This window comes from Piliocolobus tephrosceles, chromosome 21 (genome assembly GCF_002776525.5).
Source record: "Piliocolobus tephrosceles isolate RC106 chromosome 21, ASM277652v3, whole genome shotgun sequence".
In the NCBI taxonomy this organism is placed as follows: domain Eukaryota; kingdom Metazoa; phylum Chordata; class Mammalia; order Primates; family Cercopithecidae; genus Piliocolobus; species Piliocolobus tephrosceles.
In genome coordinates, this window is record NC_045454.1 from 52,227,930 (window position 1) to 52,247,815 (window position 19,886).

General features: G+C 60.2%; 2 protein-coding genes across 3 annotated transcripts; one reads left to right on the forward strand and one right to left on the reverse strand.

Annotated features, from left to right (window-relative positions):
• The first annotated feature begins 688 nt into the window (after positions 1-688).
• On the forward strand, positions 689-7,580 carry PRSS57 (serine protease 57). Of its 2 annotated transcripts, none has more exons than XM_023195481.1 (5): positions 689-925; positions 1,296-1,449; positions 3,539-3,683; positions 5,686-5,949; positions 6,945-7,580. In XM_023195481.1, the coding sequence occupies exons 1-5, from the start codon at positions 847-849 to the stop codon at positions 7,149-7,151; spliced, it is 849 nt and encodes a 282-aa protein (XP_023051249.1). In that variant the 5' UTR covers positions 689-846; the 3' UTR covers positions 7,152-7,580. The 2 variants fall into 2 exon arrangements, with proteins under 2 accessions (XP_023051249.1, XP_023051248.1); XM_023195480.1 differs by having other exon boundaries at positions 1,293-1,449; positions 6,945-7,343.
• A 2,004-nt stretch (positions 7,581-9,584) lies between these two features.
• FSTL3 (follistatin like 3) lies at positions 9,585-17,031 on the reverse strand. Its single transcript, XM_023195482.2, has 5 exons — positions 16,929-17,031; positions 15,492-15,677; positions 12,714-12,929; positions 11,275-11,502; positions 9,585-11,185 (listed from the first exon to the last, which is right to left on the reverse strand). The coding sequence occupies exons 1-5, from the start codon at positions 17,029-17,031 to the stop codon at positions 11,127-11,129; spliced, it is 792 nt and encodes a 263-aa protein (XP_023051250.1). The 3' UTR covers positions 9,585-11,126.
• Between the last annotated feature and the right edge of the window lie 2,855 nt (positions 17,032-19,886).

Genomic DNA, 19,886 nt, shown 5'->3' on the forward strand with positions numbered 1-19,886 from the left:
TAAATAAATAAATAAATAAATAAATAAATAAAATAAAATAAAATAATGCCAGGCGCGGCGGCTCACCCCTGTAATCCCAGCACTTTGGGAGGCCGAGGCGGGTGGATCACGAGGTCAGGAGATCGAGACCATCCTGGCTAACACGATGAAACCCCGTCTCTACTAAAAATGCAAAAAATTAGCCGGGCGTGGTGGCGGGCACCTGTAGTCCCAGCTACTCGGGTGGCTGAGGCAGGAGAATGGCCTGAACCCGGGAGGCAGAGCTTGCAGTGAGCCGAGATCGCGCCACTGCACTCCAGCCTGGGTGACAGAGCGAGACTCTGTCTCAAAAAAAAATAACAATAATAAAAAAGGCAGAAATCATCAGAGCTTCCCAGGAGACCGGCCTTCCTCATTGTCCCCACAGTCCTGAGGTGGGCACTGGGGTTGGAGATGGGAAGACTATGGGGTTTGGGGGGTGGGGGCCAGAGGGGAACTGCAGGGTCTCCAGTGCCGCTATGACCTCGGCTCTTCAGAAAGCTCCCCACACATGCTGAGCTGTGTTGAGGCTGGGTAAACTGAGGCACAGAGGGGTCGAGCGCCTTGCTGAGGTCACTTGCAGCCCCAGAGCTGTCTCCCCCACCCCCTGTTTCCGGTCCGAGGCGGCAGTGACTATTATCAACATGATTATTATCAGCCACCGCCTGAGACCATCGATTTCCCAGAAACGGCCGGCTGGGCTTCAGGCGTTGCTGGTGGGGCCTCCTGACCACAGGCCACAGTCAGGCTCCCCCTTTCCGGCCGTTGGCTGAGGGTGGGAGCCACAGCCCGAAGACCTCTGCAGGGAGACACCAGCCCGCATCTGCCATGAGGCCTGGGTCGGGGGGCTGGGGACGTCCGCTGCTGACCGTGGCCACTGCCCTGATGCTGCCCATGCAGTCCCCCGGTGAGAAGCCCCCTGGATCCCCACCCAGGCCTCCGCCAAGTCCCTGTAGGGCGGCCACACCCAGGAGCCCCCAGTCCCCGGAGAACCCTGGGGAGAGCTCCACCTGCTCCATCTGCCAAGCCCCCGTGGCTGCCTCTGCAGGAAATGGGTGCAAATCCCACAGGGGTCTCGGGCCGGCCCGCCCTGGATCTCCCGGTCTCGGGAGCCCCTCCCAGCACAACTGGGGGGCTTGTCTGGGCTCTGTCTCCAGCTCTCTGTGTCTCTCCGTCTCGCATCTCACCTGTCTGTGTCTCGACTGCTCCTTCTCCCCCTGCCCTGACCCCAGCCCTTCCTCCTGCCTCGTCCCTGACTCGGGCTGTCCCTCCAGCAGGCTCCTGGGGAGCCCAGATCATCGGCGGCCGCGAGGTGACCCCCCACTCCAGGCCCTACATGGCATCCGTGCAGTTCGGGGGCCAGCACCACTGCGGAGGCTTCCTGCTGCAAGCCCGCTGGGTGGTCTCGGCCGCGCACTGCTTCAGCCACGGGTGAGCTCACCTGTCGGGCTCCTTCTCTATGGACACCGTGTCCCAACGTGAGGGGGACTCCTGGCTGGTGAGGGAGCTGGGGGCGCGGCAACCCGGGACCGACCCATCCCTTGCCTGTGGGGGCTCCTGCAGGAGGGGGCGCCTCAGTGGGGGTCGGATTTAAGGGGCAACAAAAGGAAAACAGGAGGAGAAGTCAGGGAGGCAGAGGAAGAACAGAAGAAGCACCAGGGGCAACAAGTATATATTCTGTTACTGTAACTGTTACTATGTTCTTTTTTTCTTCTTTGAGACAGTCTCTGTCCCCCAGGCTGGAGTGCAGTGGCAAAATCTCAGCTTACTGCAGCCTCTGCCTCTCGGGTTTAAGCGATTCTCCTGCCTCAGCCTCCCGAGTAGCTGGGATTACAGGCACCCGCCACCACGCCTGGCGAATTTTTGTTATTTTTAGTAGAGACGGATTTCACTATGTTGGCCAGGCTGATCTGGAACTCCTGCCTCTGCCTCCCAAAGTGCTGGGATTGCAGGTGGGAGCCACCGTGCCCAGCCTCATTTTAAATATATGTTTGTTATAATAACTATTAAGATTAATATTGGGGCCAAGGTGGGTGGGCCCCCTCCTGCCAGAGCCCCCACCAGGCAAGAGATGGGTTGGTCCTGGACTGCGGTGTCCCCAGCTCCCCCACCAGCCTGGAGTCCCCCTCACGTTGGGACACGGTGGATTGTTTGAGGTCAGGAGTTCGAGACCAGCCTGGCCAACATGGTGAAACTCTGTGTCTACTAAAAATACAAAAATTAGTCGGGCGTGGTGGTGAGTGGCTGTAACCCCAGCTACTCAGGAGGCTGAGGCAGGAGAATCACTTGAACCCGGGAGGCGGAGGTTGCAGTGAGCTGAGACGGTGCCACCTCACTCCAGCTTGGGTGGCAGAGCCAGACTCCATCTCAAAGGAAGGAAAAAAGAAAGGAATATTGGGGCTGGACGCAGACAGTCACATCTGCAATCCCAGGGCTTCAGGAGGCCAAGGCAGGAGGATCACTTGCCTCCAGGAGTTCAAGATCAGCCTGGGCAACAAAATGAAACCCCTCATCTCTACAAAAAATACAAAAATTAGTCAGGAGTAGTGGTGTGCTTCTGTGGTCCCAGCTACTTAAGAGTTCGAGACCAGCCTGACCAACATGGTGAAACCTTGTCTCTACTAAAAATACAAATATTAGCCGGGCGTGGTGGTGCGTGCCTGTAGTCCAGCTGCTTGAAGGGCTGAGGCAAGAGAATCACTGGAACCCGGGGGGCAGAGGTTGCGGTGAGCCAAGATCACACTCCAGCCTGGGGGGACAGAGTGAGACTCTGTCTAAAAAAAAAAAAAGAAAAAGAAAAAAAAAATTAAGTTGGTGCAAAAGTAATTGTTTTTTGTTATTGTTGTTGTTGTTGTTTTTGAGATGGAGTCTCGCTCTGTGGCCCAGGCTGGAGTACAGTGGCGCGATCTCAGCTCACTGCAAGCTCTGCCTCCCGGGTTCACGCTATTCTCCTGCCTCAGCCTCCCGAGTAGCTGGGACTACAGGCGCCCGCCATCACGCCCGGCTAATTTTTTGTATTTTTAGTAGAGACGGGGTTTCATCGTGTTAGCCAGGATGGTCTCGATCTCCTGACCTCGTGATCCACCCACCTCAGCCTCCCAAAGTGCTGGGATTACAGGCGTGAGCCACTGCACTTGGCAAAGTAATTTTTTTTTGAGACAGAGTTTTGCTCTGTCACCCAGACTAGAGTGCTGTAGGGTGATCTTGGCTTACTGCCATCTCTGCCTCCCGGGTTCAAGGGATTCTCCTGCCTCAGCCTCCTGAGTAGCTGGGATTACAGGCACCTGCCACCACGCTCAGCTAATTTTGTATTTTTGGTAGAGACAGGGTTTCACCATGTTGGCCAGGCTGGTCTTGAACTCCTAGCCTCGTGATCCACCCGCCTCGGCCTCCCAAAGTGCTGGGATAACAGGCGTGAGCCACCGCGCCCGGCCTGGGTCTCTGTTTCATAGATGAGTGGACTGAGGCCCAGGACAGGCAGCCCCTCACCTCCGTCTCGCCCACTCCTTCCTCCCCACAGAGACCTCCGCACCGGCCTGGTGGTGCTGGGCGCCCATGCCCTGCGTACCACAGAGCCCACCCAGCAGGTGTTTGGCATCAGTGCTGTCACCACGCACCCCGACTTCCACCCTGTGACCCACGTCAACGACATCTGCCTGCTGCGGGTGAGCCCGGGGTAGTGGGGGGTGGCCCGTAGGAGTATCTGACACGTTTGGTTTTTGAGACAGTCTCAAGTCTCACTCTGTCACCCAGGCTGGAGTGCAGTGGTGCGATCTTGGCTCACTGCAAGCTCGACCTCCCGGGCTCAACCGATTCTCCCGCCTCAGCCTCCCGAGTAGCTGGGATTACAGGCGCCCGCCACCATGCCTGGTTAATTTTTATATTTTTGGTAGAAATGAGGTTTCACTGCCGGGTGCAGTGGCTCAAGCCTGTAATCCCAGAACTTTGGGAGGCCGAGGTGGGCGGATCACGACGTCAGGAGTTCGAGACCATCCTGGCTAACACGGTGAAACCCCGTCTCTACTGAAGATACAAAAAAATTAGCCGGACGCAGTGGTGGGCACCTGTAGTCCCAGCTACTCAGGAGGCTGAGGCAGGAGAACGGTGTGAGCTCAGGAGGCGGAGCTTGCAGTGAGCTGAGATCCAGCCACTGCACTCCAGCCTGGGTGACAGAGCGAGACTCCCTCTGAAAAAAAGATAAAATAAAAGAAGGCAGCAAGCACCAGTGGCCAAAGCTTTTGGGTGAATTTTTCTCATCTGTGAAACCCTGAAGCCTGGAACCTGCTCTGGTTCACCCAGGCCATTGCACAGATGGGGAAACTGAGGCTGAGTGAGACATCGGGAATGTCAGGAATGTTCCCAAGATGCACGAGTCAGAGAACCAGAGCCAGGGATTAGAGCCATCCTTCCCAGGCCTGTTAACTGAGTATCAGCCACGCGCCAGGCACCAGGGCCAGGGCCAGGGCCAGGGCCAGAGGCCCGGTGCTGGGCCACACAGAGCCCAGAGTGTCACACAGTCTTCACTTGGTAAACCAGCCCTGACGGGCTGCAGGGAGCCCAGAGGTGACTCATGTCCTGGCCTGGGAATCTGGGAAGGCTTCCTGGGAGAGGTGGCATCCGTGCTGAGATGTGGAGGCTGAACAGGAAAAGTGTCCAGGCTGGGGGTCTGGTGTGAGCAGAGGTGCGTGGCAGGCCCAGGGAGTGGCTGTAAATTCATCCTGTCTGGCCAGAGGGGAGGCTGAGGCTGGAGAGCCCTCAGACGCCCTGGCTGGTGAGTGAAGAGGTTTTGTCCTGAGGGCAATGGGGAGCCATGGGAGGGCTTAGAGCAAGAAAGGAGATGGGGTTTGAAAGACTCTTTGAGACCGGGCGCGGTGGCTCACTCTGTAATCCCAGTACTTTGGGAAGCCGAGGCGGGTGGATCACCTGAGGTCAGGAGTTGGAGACCAGCCTGGCCAACATGGTGAAACCCCATTCCTACTGAAATACCAAAATTAGCCAGGTGTGGTGGTGCACACCTGTAATCCCAGCTCCTTGGGAGTCTGAGGCAGGAGAATGGGTTGAACCCGGGAGGCGGAGGTTGCAGTGAGCTGAGATCACGCCACTACAGTCCAGTCTGGACAACAGAGTGAGACTCCCTCTCAAAAAAGAAAAAGAAAAAAAGGGCGGGGCGTGGTGGCTCACGCCTGTAATCCCAGCACTTTGGGAGGCTGAGGTGGGCGGATCACAAAGTCAGGAGATCGAGACCACCGTGAAACCCCGTCTCTACTAAAAATACAAAAAAATGAGCCGGGCGTGGTGGCGGGCGCCTGTAGTCCCAGCTACTCGGGAGGCTGAGACAGGAGAATGGTGTGAACCCGGGAGGCGGAGCTTGCAGTGAGCCAAGATCGTGCCACTGCACTCCAGCCTGGGCCACAGAGCGAGACTCCGTCTCAAAAAAAAAAAAAAAAGAAAACAAGAAAGACGCTTTGGGCAGCCGATGGTGACCCTGGAGACCCAAGGGGTAGGGGCTTGTGTTGGCAGAAGGAACGGGGCCTCCTGACCCAGCCTCATGGTGGCCACCATTGATTTCGCTTCACAAGGGCAGGACCAGGGGTCCCATGGATAAACTGAGGCAGGAGCGGGGGTGGGGAGGGAGCCTGGTGGCCTGAACTCATGCTCTCCCTGCAGCTGAACGGCTCTGCTGTCCTGGGCCCTGCAGTGGGGCTGCTGAGGCTGCCAGGGAGACGGGCCAGGTCCCCCGCAGCTGGGACACAGTGCCAGGTGGCTGGCTGGGGCTTCGTGTCTGACTTTGAGGATCTGCCACCTGGACTGATGGAGGCCGAAGTCCGAGTGCTGGACCTGGACGTCTGCAACAGCTCCTGGAAGGGCCACCTGAGCCGTACCATGCTCTGCACTCGCAGTGGGGACAGCCATAGGCGAGGCTTCTGCTCGGTAAGATCCCCTCCCCGCTCCACCCACTTACTGTATGGGGTAAACAAGGCCCACAGAGACAGTCAGGGCCAGGAAGGGCCTTGGGAACTGAGTCCCATTGATATTGGACCAGATGGAGAAGTTGAGGCCCAGGAAACGCAGGGAGTTGGCAAGGGTCACGCAGGGCTGTCATGTTCAGTTGCGCAGGTTGTACACTGCACAAAGAGCCACACACTTGTGTATTTGCACAAGCAGTGTTCAGTAGAGGGTAGTAACAGATTGAGAGGAAGCAGCTCCCACTCCTAAAATCTTGTCGGATAAACGAATCCCCTGGTGCTAAGGGAGACACTGGGCCTGGAAGGTCTTTTGCAGGCAAGAGAGCGACTTGGTTCAGGACACACACTCTGGAGGCTGGCAGCCCAAGCCCAGGAGAAATGAGACTGTCCACTTTCCCAATGTGTGACCTTGGAAAAGTCACTTGATTTTTCTGGGACTCTTTTTCTCCATCTGTAAAACTGCCACCCGAATAGTATCTGGTGTCAGAGTGGATTCCAGATGGCAGTTAGGAGGGTAGGATGAGGGATTTTAGGGTGAGTATTCAGGGAGCCCTCTCCAAGGAGAGCACCTTTGAGCTGAGACTTGAAGGAATCCTTAGAAGATTGGAGGAAACACATGCAAGGCAGAGAGATCCATTACTGGAGGACGGCCGCGTACACTTGTGCAGGTTGTGCACTGCCCAGAGCACTGCAGACTAGAATGTACATAGGCAGCATCCAGCACAGGGCAGGAACAGGCCTCCAGGCTATGCAAAGGCTGGAGCACCGATGAGGCTGGCGGGGGGAGGCGGGCAGAGAAGTGGGTGGGGGCCGGGTCCTCAGGGCTTGGATGGCAGAGATGAGTTTACTTTTTCCTTGGAGAGCAGTAGCCAGAGAGGGTTCTGAGGCAGGGAGGGCGGTGGTGAGATGTGCCTGCAGCAGCTCCCAGAGGCCCTGACCTCACTTCTCCTTTTACTCCAGGCCGATTCCGGGGGCCCCCTGGTGTGCAGGAACCGGGCTCACGGCCTCGTATCCTTCTCTGGCCTCTGGTGCGGCGACCCCAAGACCCCCGATGTGTACACGCAGGTGTCCGCCTTTGTGACCTGGATCTGGGACGTGGTTCGGCGGAGCAGCCCCCAGCCCGGCCCCCTGCCTGGGACCACCACGCCCCCAGGAGTCGTCGCCTGAGCCACAGGCTTGCGGCATGCAAATGAGGTTGCTGCTCTAGGCTTGGAATGTTCCATGGCTGGGGCAGGGGGTCCTTGGGGCCCCAGACACCGGGAAGCCTGATGTTCAGGGTTGGGGTGGGACGGGCAGCGGCGGGGCACACCAATTCCATATGCAAAGGGCAGAATCTAACCCAGTAAAATGTTAACTGACTTCCAGCCTCACCGGCGGGCGGTCAGCCGCAGGGTCCACTCGTGTTTGTGTCACGGCTGCTTGTCCGCAGCCCCTTTCCACCTTCCCAAGCCCCTCCCCGTGAACCCCTCCGGGTCCACCCCCGCACACGTGCAACCCACACTCCTGCAACCTCCCACCTGGAACGCTGTTCCTCCACCTCCCTCCAGCAGGCTAGCCACAGCACAGATGAGTAGGCTGGGAAACAGAGCTAGAAAGCCCTGAGCTCAAGCCTGTAATCCCAGCACTTTGGGAGGCCGAGACGGGCGGATCACGAGGTCAGGAGATCGAGACCATCCTGGCTAACCCGGTGAAACCCCGTCTCTACTAAAAAATACGAAAACTAGCCGGGCGTGGTGGCGGGCGCCTATAGTCCCAGCTACTCCGGGAGGCTGAGGCAGGAGAATGGCGTAAACCCAGGAGGCGGAGCTTGCAGTGAGCTGAGATCCGGCCACTGCACTCCAGCGGGGGCGACAGAGCGAGACCCCGCCGTAAAAAAAAGAAAGAAAAAAAAAAAAAAGCCCTGAGCTCCCTCTGCAGGGCGCGGGGGTCGCTGGACACCAGTGCTGGCTTGCCCCGGCCACACCACAGAATCCCAAGAGGGTCTGGCCTCCCATCCAGCCTGGCCTTCATCCTCTGAAAAGCACGGAGAATAGTGCCGGGTGCACGGCAAGTCCCAGCTGATGTGACTGTCACAGCTTGTTATTGTGTTTTTTTTTTTTAAATTGTATTTATTTTCTTCTTATTATTTTTAATTTTTATTTTTATTTATTTTTTTGAGACGGAGTCTCGCTCTATCGCCCAGGCTGGAGTGCAGGGGCGCAATCTCAGCTCACTGCAAGCTCCGCCTCCCGGGTTCACACGATTCTCCTGCCTCAGCCTCCCGAGGCTGGGACCACGGCGCCCGCCACCACGCCCGGCTAATTTTTTTTGTATTTTTTAGGAGAGACGGGGTTCCACTGTGTTAGCCAGGATGGTCTCCATCTCCTGACCTCATGATCCACCCGCCTTGGCCTGCCAAAATGCTGAAATCACAGGCGTGAGCCACTGCGCCCGGCCTTTTTATTATTATTATTATTTTGAAACAGAGTCTGCTTCTGTCACCCAGGCTGGAGTGCAGTGGTGCGATCTCAGCTCACTGCAACCTCCTCCTCCTGGGTTCAAGCGATTCTCCCACCTCACCCTCCCATGTAGCTGGGATTACACGCACGTGACACCACAGCTGGCTAATTTTTTTTTTCTTTTTTTTTTTCAAGATAAGAGTCTTGCTCTGTCACCCAGGCTGGAGTGCAGTGGCACGATCTTGGCTCACTGCAACCTCTGCCTCCCAAGGTTCAAGCAATTCTCCTGTCTCAGTCTCCTGAGTAGCTGGGATTATAAGCACCCGCCACTACACCTGGCTAATTTTTGTATTTTTAGTAGAGACAGGGTTTCACCATGTTGGCCAGGCTGGTCTCAAACTCCTGACCTCATGATTCGCCTGCCTCGGCCTCCCAAACTGCTGGGATTACAGGCTTGAGCCACCACTGCTGGCTGATTATGCTATTATTATTATTTTAGAAACAGTGTCTCACTCTGTCACCCAGGCTGGAGTGCAGTGGTGCCATCATAGCTCACTGCAGCCTTGACAACCAGGGCTCAAGCCATCTTCCCACCTCAGCCTCCCGAGTAGCTAGGACTACAGGGGCACTTGACCTTTTTTTTTTTTTTTCAAATGTAGATACGGGGGTCTCACTATGTTGCCCAGGCTGGTCTGAAACTCCTGGCCTCAAGTGATCTGCCCACCTTGGCCTCTCAAAGTGCTGAGATTACAGGGGTGAGCTACCCCGCCCCGGCCCTAATCCTGTTATTATTATTACTGCTATTGTTCACCCAAGTCCTTCAAGGCTGGGCCTCCATTTCTGGGCCCCAAGCCAGCTGGCGTCTTAAGGCTGCCCTAAGCCATCTTGTCTATCCTGTGTGCCCTCCCAAAAGACCTATTTTCTCTCCCTCCCCTCCCGCACTGCCTCAGCCCCTCCTGGGCTTGTCCACTGCCTGGAGAGGCACTGAGGCCCAGAGGTGGCCAGAGGCTGCCCAAGGACTAATGCTGGGTCTCTCTTCTGGTGCCTCCAGAGCCCCCACGCAGCACCCCAGGCCCCAGGCCCCAGGCTGCCAATCCCACGGTTGAGGGGGTGGTCTGAAGCCCTGAGAGAGAAGACAAACTGAGGCCTGGACACTCCAAAATGGCTTCTTTGAGTCTTTATTTCTTTGGTGAGGCAGGGCCCCAGGGTGGGGAGGGCTGCCTGGTTGAGGCTCCCGTAGACCCACCAGCCCAGGGGCACTTTTCTGGGCACCACAGGTAAGGCACTGCCTGAGGGCTGGAGGAGGCTGGAGGAGGCTGCCCAAGCTCCCGGCACTCCTCACCCCAGACCAGGGAAGCTGGATTTCCTCGACGTTGTCCCCTCCCCATAGCTGGTCTGAGGCTCTGGTTTACACGCAGGCACAGGTAGGCAATTCTGAGCGACAACCCAGATGGAGGGGAGGGTGAGCCGTCGTGGGACAACTGGCCCAAGACCAGCACCTGGCTGGTGTCGCCAGCTCCGGCTGTGCTGGTGGGTGAGGCAGGTCTGGCATGTAGCCGGGGCGGGCTATATGTAGGGGACCGAGGAGCCCTGGGTGTGAATCCTACTGTGGAGGCAGCAGGCACCTAGTGGTGCCGCTGGGACACCCAGCTCCAGGACTCCAGATGTCACACATGCGTGAGTCTTGGCGTCTACACCCCCCTCGGGGCCAGTGGGTGAGTGGGGGTCTGTGGTCCCTGCCGGAGTCCCCCCAACGTGGACTAGGCTCCGCTGGACACAGTGCCCTGCTCTGAGCTGCCGCTGGCTGCTCCATGTCTGAGACTATGTGATGGCGCCTCATAAACTGACGTGGACGGCAGCAGGGGAGGCGCTGGGCCATTCTGTGGCTGAGCACGGCCCGTGTCAGGAGGACAGGCCATGCCCTTTCCCATGGGTCCACTGGGCATTTCTCAACGGCCTTCGCAGGACGGGAAGGGGCATACAGAGGCAGTGGGGAAGCTGGAGTTCTTGGGCTGGCAGGGAACAGTGGCAGCCTTCTTGGCCTTCATGAAGGGCCTGGCTTGCTGGACTGAAGTCACTGTTCTGAGGTCCCCACACGCACCCAGGCTAGACCCTCCGTGCACACCCAGGCTAGACCCTCCGTACACACCCAGGCTAGACCCTCCGTGCACACCCAGGCTAGACCCTCCGTGCACACCCAGGCTAGACCCTCCGTGCACACCCAGGCTAGACCCTCCGTACACACCCAGGCTAGACCTCCTCTGCTCCTCGTGGCCTGAGCCCAAGGCCCCTGTTCTAGGACGCTTGGGGCTGAGAAAAGCAGTCGTGCCTCTTCAGGAATTACCAGCAGGGAATGTCCAGTGGTCTTAATGGTAGCAATAATTAACAGGTTTATCCCCAAAGGAGCAGAAGTGTGGCATCCTCCCCAGCAATAGGTCTTAGGGTAGGGGCTGGGGCTTCTTAGAGAAGGGCCCTAAATCAGGAGCTCAGTGTCCGGAATGCAGGCCTATCCCACCCACCAGCCGGCCCCCAGGCCTCCCTTCCTCAGTCCTTCCAGGATATCGTCGGGGGTTCTGGGATCCCCAAGTGGTCCGAATCCAGGCCCTAGGGAATATCCGTGGGATATAAATTAGACTCTGCTGTGGCAATAAATAACGGGGTGGGGGGCAGCCTCGGGCACCAGGCCCAGGCCTGTCCTGCAGGCTCACACGAAGTTCCTCTCCTCTTCCTCCGACTCACCATCTGGCGGCTCCTCAGGGGTGCCTGCAAGGGTGGATAAGAGCATTGAGGGCGCAGGGCAGGGGGTTCTCCGGCCCCCAGGACAGGCCTGTGCCCTCGCCCTGCGTTTGCACCTGCGCAGCTGCCCGCGTGGCGCACACCGATGGAGCGGCCCAGGAAGCAGGTGGCCTGGCGCAGGTGGCACAAGGAGATGTAGGTGATGTTGTTGTTGCCGCAAAGCTCCTGGCCGGGGCTGGAGGGCACAGGACAGGGCGCCGCCCGACACATCACGCAGTGGGCGCTGCCCGTCTGGTCCACGACGCACGACTGTGGCCGTGGGCACACCACGTTCTCACAGGACTCTGCAGGCCGGGTGCCAGGGACAGTTCAGGAGACATCACGCTGGGAACCCCGCAGGACTCTTGGCCCCAAGACCTGCGCTTAACCCCCAAGTTGAGAAAACCCTCTGGTAGGACACAAGCCCCCCCGCACCTCCCCGTGAGCCCCCCTCTCTCCCACCCCTTGAGCTCCACCCACAAGCTCTGCCCCTCCAATTGTACCCAGGAGCCACACCCCTTCCAGGAGCCCCGCCCCTTAGGTTACCCACAAGTCCCACCCCACTAAAGCTCCCACAAGCCCTGCCCCGGATTGTACCCAGGGGTCATTCCCCTTCCAGAAGCCCCGTCCCCTTACCACCCACAAAGTCCCACCCACCACCAGGCTCCACCCACAAGCTCTGCCCCTCCAATTGTACCCAGGAGTCACTCCCCTTCCAGAAGCCCCACCCCTTACATTAGCCATAAGCCCCACCCCCTTACCACCACAAAGCCCCGCCCACAATCAGGCTCCACCCAGAAACCCTGCTCCTCCCACGAGCCTCGCCCCTTGTTACCCAGAAGTCCAACCCCCCATAGAACTCACAAGCCCTGCCCCTCCCCTTCTACCCAGGAGCCACTCCTCCTCGTGAGCACCCACCCCTTACCCAAAGCCCTGCCCCTCCGCGACTGCGGGGCCGCCCACCCCCAGCACCACCCACAAATCGCCGCCCATCTCCACCCAGGAACCACGCCCCAGTCAAGAGCCCCGCCCCTTCCAGGACCCAAAGTTTCACCCCCTGGTTCCATCATGCCCCTCTGGTTACACACAAGCCCCTCGCTGAGTCACACTCCCGCTCTGACCATGCTAGATACGTCTCGCCCAATGTGAGCCCCAGAGGCCCACTACTTTCCAAATCCCAACCCTACAAAAGACCCCACCCCGTAATACCCCCTCGGAAGTGTAAACGCGCCCTTAATTAGGCCCCACCGCGACCCACGTGACATATACTGGGCTGGAGGCCCCGCCCCTACGCAGTGCGGCAGCGGCCCCGCCCCTCCATCAGGCCCCGCCCCCGGAGGCCGGGCCGTCACGCAGGCCTCGTCCTCACGCATTGCAGCAGCAGCCCCGTAACGTGACGCTCAGGTTCGGGTGGCCCCCCCCCCCGCCCCCCCCCCCCCCACCGCCGCCGCCGCCCCTATACATGACGCGCAGGTCTGGTAGGTCCCGCCCCGCCCCAGGCCCCGCCCCCACGTACTGCGGCAGCGGCCCCGGTACATTACGCGCAGGTCCGGGTGGCCGTGGCAGCGCACGGCTCGCAGCTCGCACTCGTCGCGGTAGGTGGCGCCGTCTGAGCCGCAGACCTGCAGCCGCGCCGGGATCCCAGAGCAGTTGGGCGCGCACTCGCAGCGCGGGCGGCCCCCCAGCATGCGGCACGCCTTGTCTGGGCCGCACTCCACGCCGTCGCACGAATCTGCGGACACAGGACACGCGCGTGGGGCCGGGCACGGGAGGTTCCCGGGCGTGGGGCCGCGCGAAGGCCTCGGGGCCCCTCCCTGCGCCCCCTCTGCAGGGCGGAGGCGAGGGCGCCGTCCCAGGTCAGGGTCAGTCGGAGTCGGGGCGTTCGGGTTCCCAAGGGCAGGGCTCTGGGTCGGGGCGCGGGACCGGTGGGGCTGGGGACGGGGGCTGGGCTCGGTGCGCGCAGGCCGCAGGGTTTCTGCCCGGAATCGGGGTCCGGCGGAGCTACGCAGCCTCGGGCCGCTCCTCCTTGTAGCTGGCTGACGTCTGCCCCCGATGCACGCGCTTTTCTGGGAAGGCTGGAGGGGCCCCAGCTGCGTCAGCCTGGGGTGTTCCGCCTTTGCCAGGCGCGAGTCTGGGGCTGCCAGAATCTTCCCCCAGGAGGCGTCGGGGAGGGCGGGGCGCTGGACGCCCCTCCTGGCCTGGGGAGCGATTCCAGGGGAGGGGGCCGCCCACAGCCCTAGGCCTCTGAACCAGGAGTTGCCCCGCAGCCCCACTGCTCAGCCAGGGATACTGAGGTCCTGCTAGGGAAACTGTCTCTGGGGTCCCCGTCCCCGCTTTTAATGTGATGTTCATCGCCACCTAGGCTCATTGCATGCTCCCAAGTCATCATTTTACAGATGGGGAAACTGAGGCCGGGTCGCAGCTATGAGTGCAGGGGGCCCAAGCACCTCAGCTTGAAAGCTGCAGCCAGGACCCAGATGACCAATCCCCTTTCTGTTGTCCGTGGGTCTGCTGGGGCCTCTGAACACAGCTGTGGTTTATGTGTCAGCCTCAGTTTCTCTGTGTGTAAAGTGAGGCTGGGCTGACGGGGGACCCCACTTACAAGGCAGTCAGGCACTCCTTAGTGGATGGCCAGCGCCCCCCACGCAGCCCTGCAGGGCATGTGGGCCGCACCTGGGCGGCCCCCGCACAGCGGCTCACAGGCACATCTGGAAATGCTTGGCCAGGATGGCTTTCATGCAAGCGAGAACGGAAGGGGGCCTGAGTTCCCATCCCCAGGGCCAGATGAGGTTGGGGGTGGGGGGTCCTGGGCGGTCTCATGCCCAGGCCAGGCACTTTTTGAAGTCTGTCCTTCTCCCAGAAGCCAGAGGGGGTTCTGGAGGGAGCCAGGGGTATGTGGCAGTGAGTTCAGGACCACCCAGCCAGGCTGATCTGGGATTAATCACATCTCAGAGGCCAAGACAGTTCCTCGGCCTGGACTTTGGGTCTGCACCCCTCAGCTCCAGCCTCCCCCTGGCTCCCCTGACTGACCCCACCCACCAGGACCTAACCTCAAGCGATGTTCTCTCCTGATCCCCGCTCCCATACCAGCTCCATCTGGCAAACTCCTAGACATGCCCCAACACCCCAGCTTTAATGCCCACCTCCTTCAAGTTGTGCCCCAACAGGCCAGGCATGGTAGCTCATGCCTGTAATCCCAGCACTTTGGGAGGCCAAGGCTGGCAGATCACTTGAGGTCAGGAGTTTGAGACCAGCCTGGCCAATGTGATGAAACCCGTCTCTACCAAAAATATAAAAATTAGCCAGGCGTGGCGGTGCACACCTGTAGTCCCAGCCACTGGGGAGGCTGAGGAAAGAGAATCGCTTGAACGCAGGAGGCCGAGGCCGAGGTTGCAGTGAGCCAAGATCGTACCACTGGCACCCCGCCCGGGGGGACAAGCAAAGCCCCGGCTTAAAAAAAAAAAAAAAAAAAAAAATCATCCTCCACTGTGGAGAGTGTATCTTAACTCATTCATTCGTTCTGTGCCACCCAAGAGCCCCTCGTTTGATGGGGGAGGCATTGTCTCAGAAGAGGGTCCTGAGTGGCCGGGCGCGGTGGCTCACGCCTGTAATCCAGCACTTTGGGAGGCCGAGGCAGGCGGATCACCTGAGGTCAGGAGTTCGAGACCAGCCTGACCAACATGGAGAAACCCCGTCTCTACTAAAAATACAAAAAATTAGCCGGGTGTGGTGGCGCATGCCTGTAATCCCAGCTACTAGGGAGGCTGAGGCAGGAGAATCGCTTGAACCTGGGGGGTGGAGGTTGCGGTGAGCCGAGATCGTGGCATTTCACTCCAGCCTAGGCAACAAGAATGAAACTCCATCTCAAAAAAAAAACAGGATCCCAAGGCAAATGCTTGTTAAACATGCAGCTGTAACCCCACCACAGACCCTGGAGTCTGCAGTGAAGGTCCCTGGTGTGGACATCTGGGGTCACAGGCCAGAATGGCAAACCCACTTTCCCAGGAGCTAGGTATAAGCCAGACATTTATCGACCAGGTGGGAAGAGCCACCCAGGCAGACAGCTCAGCCCCAGCAAAGGCTGGAGCCACGTGGGGAGTCCTCAGAGCCTCTTCCCTAGTCCTAAGCTGCAAGAGGCTGAAGCCTGGGAACTGGGAAGTGCCCTCAGTCCCTCTCTGAGGCCAGGATCCCCCCTGCAACCCCTGTGACAGGCTCAGTCCCGCATGTTTTGCCCTCGACCACCATGACTATTTTTGGCTGGTCCCGAGCTGAGATGCCTGCCCTGGGGTCTCACCTTTGCAGGGAAGGCAGTGGACAAGGCCCAAGAAGCCAAGGAGGTTGATCTTGTTCCCCGGGTGAGTGAGGTTGGACCAGCCGGTGTCAATGTTGCCGGAGGCACAGCACTCGGCCCAGGTGACGTTAGTCCGGAGCACCAGGCTGCAGGTGGCCTCCTGGCCCTGCTGAAGCCAACAAACACCACCTGCGGGCCAGGGGACGGGGTGCTCTCCTGGGCCACTCCTGACACCCAGCTTCTGGCCCGCCCACAGATGCATGCAGGTGGTGCTCAGTAGTTGCACCGGATGATCTACCCCAACCCAGGAAGAGGGGCAGAAAACCACATGGGTGTCCCCACCCTGGCTCCGGGTCTCTGGAGCTGCCTCCTCCCCTCTAGCTCTATGCCCCCCTCAACACCCTCACCACCAACCCTCACCCATCCCAGGAGGTCCCCCCTTGTTCCCTCCGAGCCCCCAGGCCGGGGGTGGCACCCTGCCCAACCCGTCAAACACCACCCAACGCTAGGTACTGGGCATGTCAGGGTCAGCGGGCCTTGGAACCGCTTCTCCCGCCTCTGCCCTCTGTCTAGACAGCACCCGAGGGCGAGGGCACGTGGAGCCCCGCGCCTGGCAGCCCCCCCACCGCCTGGCCCGCCTCTTACTCACTCCAACTTGGGAACATTCCCCTTGCATGAGCTCACTGTCTCCCCAGGGACGTGGCCTTCGGGGAGGGGGCTCTGCTCTCCCTTTGGCACGGGGCTGGGGTGGGGTGGGGCTGCAGGGATGGGGGGTGGGGAGCCAGAGAGCCCCCAGTTTCTTCCCCTGTCCCTGGGGGCAGGACCGGCCACAGCCCCCTTCCCAGAGCACTCACTGGTTCACAGACTCTGCCAGGGACCAGCTTGGGGAGCGCAGCACCTTGGCACCCATCATAGGGGAAACTGAGGCCAGGAGTGGGGCCGTCTCCTGCCTGGCGCCTCCCGGCAAGTCTCAGGTGCGAGTCTCCATGCCTGGTCTACCCAGGACCCGGGGAAGCTCTCAGCCCCAGCTGGAGGGCCTGGCTCCAGACACCCAGCGCTGCCTCTCAGGGCACCAGGACTGACCCAGACGGTCGCCGCTAGAACCCTGGCTTTGCCGCCTACAGTCTGTGTGACCCTGAGCCTCAGTTTCCCCATCTGGAAGACGGAGATGAGAGCTCCGGCACTACTGGGATGGCACGGGTTCAGGGAAGGGAGAGGTAGACACTAAGCGCTCAATAAATGTCAGCGGTCATTGTGATTAGGAACCTCTGCTCTGCTGACCTCCTGATGACCCCCTTTCAGACCCTCCCGGCTCCAGCTTGCGCCGGACACCGCCCTCGCCCCCACCGCCGCCGCGCCCCCCGACGTCCCCCCGGCCGCATTCCGGGCAGCCCCACGTGGGTGGCCCGCCCCGCCCGCCCCTCTGGCCGCCCCACTCACCGGGCGCGGGGTCCCCCGAGCCCATGTAGCTCACGAAGCCCACGGCCCAAACCAGAGCCCCCCAGGGCAGAGGCCAGAATGGCCCTGGCGCCCCAGGACGCATGGCGAACGCAGAGACGGCAGCGGCACCGACTTCCCAGCGAGCGGCCGGCGCTCCCTATAAAGGTCCCGCGGGCCGCGGGCGGGGCGGGGCACGGGGCGGGGCGCGGCGCGGGAGTGGCGGGGGCGAGGCCGTGTCCCGCGCGGGGTGGGCAGGCGCTGGGCCCGGCCGCTGCGGGGGGCAGCTGGGGGCGCCCGCCCAGGTGCCCTCCCGGAGCCAGAGAATGCATCTGGGGAGATGTGGCTGGACCCAGGGCGGAACTGGGACAGGGGTGTGGGTTCGAGGTGGTGGCAGCCTTTTGGGTGGATCGAGGCGCCGTCTCCAGGAGTCAAAGTGGGTTTGGGGATCTTCAGTTGCAGGGGTGGTGGTGAGTTAGCAGGGACCCACGAGGAGCACGTCTGTGGATCCCTGCACCCCGTTTCTGTGATTTGCATGTGGTCACTTTCATAGTCTGAGCCCCCCAACCTGGCCTCCTTGGTCCCGATCCGCCCCACACACCCAAAACCTCAGCTGGATATGGTTCCCTGCTCACAGCGCTGGCCGCCCACCCGTCCACCTGGCCGCTGGAGCCGGCCTGTGGGTGGGGAGAGGTTGGGCGTGGGACAGAACGGGGTGCGGCCGGGACAGACCCAGAGACACAGCTTCTTCCAGCATCGTGGACAACAGCAGGCCTCACCCAGCCAAGTCCCCCAGGGAGGCCACTGTCTGCGTGCGTGTGCGTGCGTGTGTGTGCGTGCGTGTGTGCACGCCAGGCCTTTGTCCTGGGCCCCTGGGCAGCTCTGCCCCCCACAGCCCTCTAAGCCTTTGGGAACGTTCCCCCAGGTCACATCTACAAGAATGTTTACTAGGTTTTTTTTCCTTTTCCTCCGAGTTTCAGCAAACACTGTTTCCAGCAGAGGCGTTTCCCACAATTTATGACAGCGACATCTGCGTGGGCCTGGAGGCGCTGTGCCCGGGGGGCTTTGCTGCAGCCAGACACAATTCCTACTTGGGAGTTGATGCTGTGGTGGAGGCCTCCGGATTTGTCAGAGCGCCCACGGCGAGCTCAAGGGTTCTGCGGAGCCCCTCCGTTCCTGCTTCTAAGGAACCATCAGTGAACATCTCCTGTTGGTCGGAGGGGCCCTGCAGGGTCCTGGGGTGCCGTGGTGACCAAGGCAGACCCCATCGCACCCTCACCGAGCTCCTGGTTTGGAGGGGCCATAGACAGCAAAATGCAGAGACAAATTAATCTGTAACTTCAAAGAGTGGTAAATGCTTTCAGGAAAATAAAGAAGGTTGAGGAGGTGGAGAGCAGTTGGGTGTCTCCTGGGGATGCCTGTGTCTGGCCACTCACTGTTCCGGCATTGCCCGTCCCCCAGGTGTGGAAACCGAGGCGTCCAGCAGCCCCACAGCACAGCCCCTTCTCTGGCATAAGTGAGACCTGCGCCCACGGAAGACACCTGTACCCTTTCCTCCACCTCAGCTGTCCAGCCTGACTGTGTCCCCTAGCAGCCAGTGGCCAGGGGCCGAGTTCCTGCCCTAGCGGCCCTGAGGGGGACACCCCGCCGTCTTGACCTGGCCTTGGCCTCTGGAATTCCCCTGGGAATCTCCCCGGGTTGGGGAGCGGGGCAGGGACAGGACCCTGTGTTCTCACTGAGGGTGTGCGGGGGCTGGACAGGGTGACCTTGGCCAAGACCCGACCCCGCTGTGGCTCAGCCACTCCGGCCTGGGCTGCGCGAATCAAAGGGTCATTGTCTGGCTGGCGTGGGTTCCAGCCCTCTCCGGGGAAACCGAGGCCAGCTGCCAGTGGCCTCCTGCTCCCGGCTCTGTCTTCCTCCCTAACCCAGAGGCTCTGTGCAGGGTGACCTCAGACAGGTCACTGGCCTTTTCTGGGGCACTGCCTCCTCCTGAGACCCCAGTGACGACCTCCCCTCTCCCGGCTCTGCGCCCTCCCCACCCTATCCAGGCCCGAGGCTCATCCTAGGACTTCCGCCCGCAGCCTGGCCCCCGTGGCCCACTTCCTACCCCAGCTACCACAACACTTCTCCCTGGCTCAGACACCCACCGTGGCTGCCGTGGCCTCTGCTCACGCCCCAGGCTTCTGTCTCCCTCAAGGTAAATCCTGACAGGTAAACAGTAACAATCCAGTGTTGTTCTGTGGTTGAGGATGCCCAGATAGCAGAGGTGCCCCAGGCCTGACGCAGGCCTGGAGGAGACCCCAGAGGAAAGGGATGTTGAGGTTGAGACGAACGTTGGTTGGAACGGCAGGGGTGTGCGCTGGAAACAGACGCTTGTGCTGTGAGTGCGTGGAAGTGCGGTTGGGGGTGGTCCGCAGAACGGCGGCCCCAGAGACCGCGGGGCCCTCATCCCTGGAACCTGTGGGGTGTCCCACCCTCCCTGGCCAAAGGGGCTCTGCAGGCGGGACTGAGTTGAGGATTTTCGCACAGGGGCCCATCCTGGGTTGTGCGGATGGCCCACTGTCCTCGAAGCGTCGGTAGAAGAGGAGATGCCTGGCCGGGCGCGGTGGAATCCCAGCACATTAGGAGGCTGAGATGGGCAGATCACTTGAGGTCAGGAGTTTGAGACTAGAGTAGCCAACATGGTAAAACTCTGTCTCTACTAAAAATAAAAAAATAAAAAAAAAAGTGGGCATGGCGGTGTGTGCCTGTAATCCCAGCTACTTGGGAGGCTGAAGCAGGGGAATCGCTTGAACCCGGGAGTCGGAGGTTGCAGTGAGCTGAGATCGTGCCACTGCACCCCAGCCTGGGCAACACAGCAAGACTCCATCTCAAAAAAAATAAATAAAAAGAAAGAAAAGGAGACGCCTGCCCTCTATGGTTAGAGATGGGATGAGAGAAGGACTTGGCTGCCATTGCGGG